The sequence below is a fragment of the Myxocyprinus asiaticus genome, chromosome 10, assembly GCF_019703515.2.
Source record: "Myxocyprinus asiaticus isolate MX2 ecotype Aquarium Trade chromosome 10, UBuf_Myxa_2, whole genome shotgun sequence".
In the NCBI taxonomy this organism is placed as follows: Eukaryota; Metazoa; Chordata; class Actinopteri; order Cypriniformes; family Catostomidae; genus Myxocyprinus; species Myxocyprinus asiaticus.
This window is the reverse complement of record NC_059353.1, coordinates 21,448,329-21,455,851: the sequence shown is the minus strand read 5'-3', so window position 1 is coordinate 21,455,851 and position 7,523 is coordinate 21,448,329. Positions and strand designations below refer to the sequence as shown.

Sequence of the window (7,523 nt, the reverse complement as noted above, 5' to 3'; positions counted from 1 at the left end):
TAGTTAGGATCGAGGGAAAGATGAATGCAGCAATGCACAGAGACATCCTTGATGAAAACCTGCTCCAGAGCACTCTGGACCTCAGACTGGGGTGAAGGTTCATCTTCCAACAGGACAACGACCCTAAGCACACAGCCAAGATAACAAAGGAGTGGCTACGGGACAACTCTGTGAATGTCCTTGAGTGGCCCAGCCAGAGCCCAGACTTGAACCCGATTGAACATCTCTGGAGAGATCTGAAAATGGCTGTGCACCAGTGCTCCCCATCCAACCTGATGGAGCTTGAGAGGTCCTGCAAAGAAGAATGGGAGAAACTGCCCAAAAATTGGAGTGCCAAGCTTGTAGCATCATACTCAAAAAGACTTGAGGCTGTAATTGGTGCCAAAGGTGCTTCAACAAAGTATTGAGCAAAGGCTGTGAATACTTATGTACATGTGATATTTTTTTCTTTTTTTTTTTTTTAAATAAATTTGCATAGATTTCAAACAAACTTCTGTCACGTTGTCATTATGGGGTATTGTTTGTAGAATTTTGAGGAAAATAATGAATTTTATCCATTTTGGAATAAGGCTGTAACATAACAAAATGTGGAAAAAGTGAAGTGCTTTGAATTCTTTCTGGATGCACTGTACCTACAATCAGGCAACAATCAAATTGATATACAGGACTGGACATGATAAGAGAACCAAGACAATAAGTGTCATGATCCTGTCACCTATGTTTTTGTTTAGTTTGATCCTGTGTTGTTTTTCCCCATGTGCGCTCTGTTTCTTGTGTTGACCCCCCCCCCCCCCCCCCCCCGCATCCTCATTGGATAATTCCTTCGACCTGTTTTCCTTTTCATTCTTTGTGTATTTATACCTGTCTGTGTTCAGTTGTTGTTTGCTGTATTGTCTTGCTATGTTGCCGGCTTTTACAGGGTCTTGTGTTAAAAACTTGCCTCATTGGTCTTGTCGAGTTTTTCAGGTCATTGTTTACCTGTTTATGTTGTGATTTTATGCCTTCTTGATTTTTTTAAATAATTCAAATAAAAGTAGTCACATGTCTGCCTGCGATTGAGTCCATCTTGTTCCAGTCGTGACATTACAATACAGACATAAATGGACTCCACAGCTATGGGTTTTCTCTGGCCAGCACCGTTCCAGAGGGAGCCAGCCCCAAAGACATGCCCTGGTCTCTAGGATGCAGAATTGCCGTTAGGTCTATCGCATCTTTGGGGTGTGTGCCCAGTCGCTTCTCGATGCAGTACAAGGGCTTGGCTTTGGAGAGACCAGTCTGATACAGCATTTTCTTGCCAGACTGGATGATCCCTTTAATTGGGATGTGCTGGGCAACCAGAAGAACTGGACTTTCTAGGAGGTGGTTAATCACATTTGCCAGCTTAAGGAAATTGAGTTCCTATGTGGGGAATGGGATCCCTTCTTCAATTACCCCACCTCCCAGTTGTCCTTGACCCCGCTTGCAGGACCTGTGCAGGCACGATGTCAAGTAGGAGGACTGCTCACTCATAGCCGCAGCTCCCATGGAGTCATTTGTTGTGATTGTGAACTAAGAGTAGTCACTGTGTTTGAGTCTTTCTCCCTGTTACAGTTGTGACAGTAAGTCAGACAACTCTACAAGAGAACCAGGTAAACCAAACAATGATAGTCAATGATAATGGAAACATGATAGTTATTAATTCACATAAGGGCTAATTACAAAACAAGATGCAACTGAAACAATCAGGAAGGGAATCTGGAAAAGAGACAAATCAAGAATATGGCACAAGAACTTCAAATTAAAAGTACTACTAGAACAAATAACAATACAGTTTGGCAAAAAGGGATGATACATGCTACACCTAACCATAATTTAAAAAAACAAACTGTAAGGGGGTTCAGTGGAAAGGAGGAGGCGAGAACCGGCTTAATAATATAAATAATAATTTAATAAACAACTGAAACAAAACACACAACTATAAACACACAGTATAGCTGTCTGTAATTCTCTCTCTCTCGAACTGTCGTCCCCGGCCGCCTTTATCCCTCGCGCGCCCCATCAGGCTGATTGGGGACCGGGTGTGTCTCATTCCAGCCCGGCCCCGCCCTCCTCGGCTCTACACAAACCTTTTAGAGAAAAATAAAACACAAATTCACATGGCCAGGAGGAATCATAAACAACAACAAAAAACAGCACATATGCTCTTTAATGTTGCTTTAATTTGAACATTTCAAAGGAATAGTTTAAAAAAATATATATATATTATTTACTTGCCTCTGTAAGTTTTCACTTTTACTGAATGAAAAAACAGGAAGTGAACGGTGACTGAGGCTAACATCCTGCCTATGATCTTCTTTTGTGTTCCATGGAATAAAGTAATACTGGTTTGGAACAAAATAAGGTTATGTAAATGATGGAATTTTTCAAATGCTGTAATTTTAGAAAATATCAACTTAAGAAATTCCAGACAAATGTGAGTACTAAGAGATACAAAGAATTACCTATAATGGCCTCTATTCCAACTTGCACAGTCAGGAATTGACTAACAATAGACACTCTATAGTCTTTAGTCTTGGTCTAGTATAAAAGTACAAGTGACAGCAGTCAGTCAACAAGCAGAATCGGCTTCAGCTTCTCCTTTGTGGAACTACTGAGGATCAGCAAGCGCAACCATGATGGGCAAGGTCAGCTATGTTCCAGCTCCCATTTCCACACACTTTTACTCATATCTTTATTTTGGTGTAATTAATTTTAAATCCCTAAAAGATTAACTCTGAATTTTCAGGTCATCTTCTACGAGGACAGGAATTTCCAGGGTCGCTCATATGAGTGCATGAGCGACTGTGCGGACATGTCCTCCTACATTAGCCGCTGCCACTCCTGCAGAGTGGAGAGAGGATGCTTCATGATGTATGATAATCCCAACTACATGGGAAATCAGTATTTCTTTAGGAGGGGCGAGTATGCTGATTACATGCCTATGTTTGGAATGAGCAACTGCATCAGATCCTGCCGTATGATCCCCATGGTGAGCTCCATAAACATTTTAATGTATTTGTAAAAAAAAGAAGACATTTTCTTTAAGAATATTTTGTTAATAATTATTTGGAAACTCAGTACTAGTGAGCTCGAAATGCACAGTGGACCCTTTCAGAATGGTGATATATGAGAAGCAGAACCAGATTTATGTTGATATTTTATGTTTTTTCTTGATAAACTTAATGAACTTCTCTTACAAAACAGCACAGGGGGTCCTACAGAATGAGGATCTATGAGAGGGAGAACTACATGGGCCAGATGTACGAGATGATGGATGACTGTGACAACATCATGGACCGCTACCGCATGTCTCACTGCAGTTCTTGCCATGTGATGGACGGTCACTGGCTCATGTATGAGCAGCCCAACTACAGGGGCAGGATGCACTACTTCAGGCCTGGAGAGTACAGGAGCTTCAGCAATATGGGTGGCATGAGATTCATGAGCATGAGGCGTATCATGGATTCTTGGTACTAGTGTTCAAGTGTTTCAATAAAATAATTTCTCTACAACAACACTGTCTTGAAAAAAAAATTTTTTAAAGTAAAATTTTCACAAATCATTAATAGAGCCACTGCAAACAAGATACATGTTTTCTGTGTAGGAAACTGCATATTAGTTCAGACTGACATAACAATCATAAGAGGTCATTCAGTAAAAATTTTAACACTGTTAAGAAAAACATATTTTTTATAACTGTGTAAATACACATCTTAACAGGCAGCATCACTCCAACAATATATTATTATAATATATATATATATCTCCAAATATATAATTTATGGCCCTTTGCCATAATTTCCAACAAATATGGAGTAGATGTAAATGAGGATAGACAAAGGTACACAATAAGAACATACACAGGCCTCTCTAAGAGTGCATTGCCATCTTAGATTGAAACCTCTCATATTTTATCTTTGTTACACTGTGTGACTTTATAACAAAGCAGGGCTGGACTGAGACTATAAAACAGCCTAGGACCTATGCAGGCCTATCACAACCCACATCTGATAATCCCCTACTATATGTAACACATACACCTTTGATACACACTATTGGCTGTTTTACTGTCTGGAATAGCTGATATAATTTACATGTGCAGTTTTGCAATGTGTGTTCATGTCTCTTTGGAATTAATTGTGCTTCCATGTTTGTGAATTACTTTGTGAATCACCAAAAATAAACACCACACTAGGGCCCTTTTGCCAGGATGGGGCCCTTGGTGATTGCCTTTATGGCTTATAGGATAGGCTGGCTCTGCTGGAAATAAAATTCAAGGATATGGGAAATGAGTGGGACAAGATGCTGTCAACTGAGTTTAATTTGTAATGAACACAGAATATTCATTTAAGCATGACTCAGAGGATCCAATTTATATTAGGCGTCTTTAACTACTAAGTACTTAAGCACGTAATACAATGTACTTATTATGTACATATGTGTTTTTGCATTATACTTAAAGTGCCTGCATTTGATTACATCTGTAATTACACTGTTAAATCCTAATCCCTAATCCTAAACCTTACCCTACCCCTAATCTAAACCCTAGCAAACTGGGCTGGTTGTGACGTCATCACAACAACTTTCCACAATCAATATGGCCAATTTATACCAGACCAGCTTCAAAGATTGTCAAAAATCACAGTGACATGTGAACTATATACACAGTTCAAGTGTCAACATAATCGAATTTAAGAGATTCAAATCTGCTTTCGCACCACCAGCACAGAGAGAGACTGGCATACATTTGTCATAATATTCACAGTTCACACACAATTTTGATGAGGCAGCTGTCTTCAGTTTCGGATATAACTGGAGCACTGTTGGTTCAACAGCATGTTCTTTTTGTCACAATATAGAAGACAGACACAAAGAATGTGTTGAACCCAAACGCTGGGACTTTTTTTTTGAAGGAACAGCTCACCAAAAAACACCAACAAGAAAAGGCAAAAGAAAGTAGAGAAACCAAAAAATATATTCCACAGGGAGAATAAATCCAAGTTCTTCGAACAGGGAGAAGAGTCTGTGCAGTCATTGATGAGACTAGACAATGAATGAGCTGAAGCATGGAGTATAAGTAGTGTTCTGGTTGATGATGAGCTTGGCAACAGGTGTGGTTGACGATTGGCTCAGAAGGCTGGAGAGATCGATCGGGTCCTAGCAGGAGAAGGGGAGACCAATGGAAGTGTGACACTTTGTAATAGGATACAAAGCAATATTTGTTAATTATCCTACTTTGTCTAATGCTGCTGACTTTATGACTCATCTTGGATATCAATCTTGTCCTACTGTGTGGATTAAGACAAATTTCCCTCTTGAAAGACGAATAACACAAAACCGACACAGGTTTTAAAGCACAGTTATTTTACTTTAAAAGCTTGATAACATTATGCAAACAAACAGTTTAGCTTGATAACATTGTGCAAACAGTAAATGGTCATTCTACGACTATCATATAAGTAATATCATACAAGTTATAACTACTTACATAAACATCTGGACTTGTGTATAACAGTACATCTCCTTATGGTTCAACATGCATCTTCAAACAACACAAAAGTTCAGTGACAACTAGACAGCACGCCCTCATTCATTTCTTGCTTGTTTTATTCATGTTCTGGGGCGTTTGTAGAACAGTGGCTAAGGACCGATCAGACATCTGCATATTTTCACTTTTCTTAATGCAAAGGGCAAAATGGCATGTTTTCCTTTTTAAATGAATTTCAGATGCTAAAACTACATTGAATTATAGTCCTTACCAGGAATATACTTTAACATCTGTTGTTGTTTATGCTTGAGGACTTGCTATTGGCTGTTGTCATTGCATAATTAATGAAGTACGTCTGTGCAGGTTTTAGGGACTGTTTAGGAGTGTTATTTATTAACATTTAAAAGTTATTTGGGTTATAGTTATGTTTTAAGTTCCATTTAATGTTAATTATGTCATTTTATGTTATGACATGGGTTTATTTTTAGCTACCCTGGGTGAGAATAGTGTTTGTTTGAGTTAGGTGTGATACTGTTACATGTTATAGTAGTTAAAGTAAAGCATGAATAATAATTTGCTATTTTAAAGTGCTTGAAAAATCTCATGTGTGTAAAATCTGCTTGATATGTCACGTTACTTGAATTGTTTGGGACGTGCTGGGAAGCATTGGTTTAAAACAACTGATTTGTAAAGTTCTCGAAACTTTAATATGCATGTTTTGTAGATGTCTATCATTAGTTTAAGTTAGCTAAAATCTGAACTATTAATTGCTTGAGAGAGACATCAGTTTGGTCTTTTGTTGTCTATCAAGAACAGGAAAACAGTGACTCAAAGTGGCTACTCATTTCCATTCAGTCAATTCCCACACTATACTACTTTTAATGCGTGTGCCAGAAGTGTGTATATTTTTGTCAGCCGAAGTTCAGTTGAGTTGTAGGCTCCTCTTTTCCTCTTTTGCTGCCTTTGAACAAATGGTTTTGTTGGTATTTCCAGGGTTTTGTTTTGCTGAAACATGCTATAGAAACTCTGGAACAATGTAGATTTTTCAAAGCACACAGAATTCTCACCTTCATAGCATGCCAGTATTGTAGTCTCTAATCCACTTTTGAGTCCAGATGATAGTGACAGTGAGATAGTGACAGTGGAAATAAAAAATAAGGAAATCAAGATATTGAGTCATGAGCATGGATTTATGACCAATCTGTGTCATTTCCAGTTCCAATTATTTTGGGCCTCATTAATTTAAAGTGATTATCAATTTGGCACAAGAGATTTGACATGAAGCCTAGCATTCATACATTTTTCAAAAAATTCAATTAAAATTCTTTCCAGAAGATGGATATATTCAGGATTGCCCATAAAAATAAAAAAGACAAATACAAGAAAACTGTACCTTTACAAATGTACAAAAACAAAAAATACTTTATACAAAAATTTGACACAAATATTTGCAGTAAAATAAATACAACCGTCACAGTCTGTCTCCCTCACATTCTTCAAGGACTCTTATTATGATGTTCCCAGTCAACATTCCTTGGTACTGCCCTTGCCTCATGATCACCCTGCCTCATCTGTAACCTGCACTGAGGAGCCCATGCAGCTAGGCTGATCACGGCTCTCCCAATCTGAGCGAAACCGCAGAATGAAGGATAGATGCTGCTTGTACTGTGACGAACCTGGCCACTTTCGAGCTTTCTGCCCAATCTTTTCAGGAAAAGCCAACTCTAGTCCAGTAAAGGGAGGACTGTGATGAGAGAGACTACCCCTCCCAACTTGAAATCTTCTGGGGTTCTCTTGTCTACTCATCTTTTATGGAACGATCAGTCATATCCCCTAAAGGCCTTTGTGGATTCTGGAGCTGCCGGAAACTTTATGGATTTGGAAATTGCCAGACATCTTCAGGTGCCACTTACCCACCTTGATGACCCCCTGACCATCACGGCATTGGATGGAAGGCCCCTGGGTTCCAGTCGGGAGAGTCTGAGCACTATTCCTGTACATCTCCGGGTTGGGGGTC

At 39.0% G+C, this 7,523-nt stretch overlaps 1 protein-coding gene across 1 annotated transcript; it reads left to right on the top strand.

The window, feature by feature from the left end:
- Positions 1-2,592: 2,592 nt before the first annotated feature.
- On the top strand, positions 2,593-3,524 carry LOC127447021 (gamma-crystallin M2-like). Its single transcript, XM_051708464.1, has 3 exons — positions 2,593-2,663; positions 2,765-3,007; positions 3,223-3,524. Exons 1-3 carry the CDS (start codon positions 2,652-2,654, stop codon positions 3,493-3,495), a joined length of 528 nt encoding a protein of 175 aa, XP_051564424.1. The 5' UTR covers positions 2,593-2,651; the 3' UTR covers positions 3,496-3,524.
- Positions 3,525-7,523: the final 3,999 nt, after the last annotated feature.

Bases quoted from the DNA above. Each gene is read 5' to 3' on its own strand.
- LOC127447021 (XM_051708464.1), top strand. The intron at 3,008-3,222 runs GTGAGCTCCATA...CTTACAAAACAG, and splicing joins CCTGCCGTATGATCCCCATG to CACAGGGGGTCCTACAGAAT.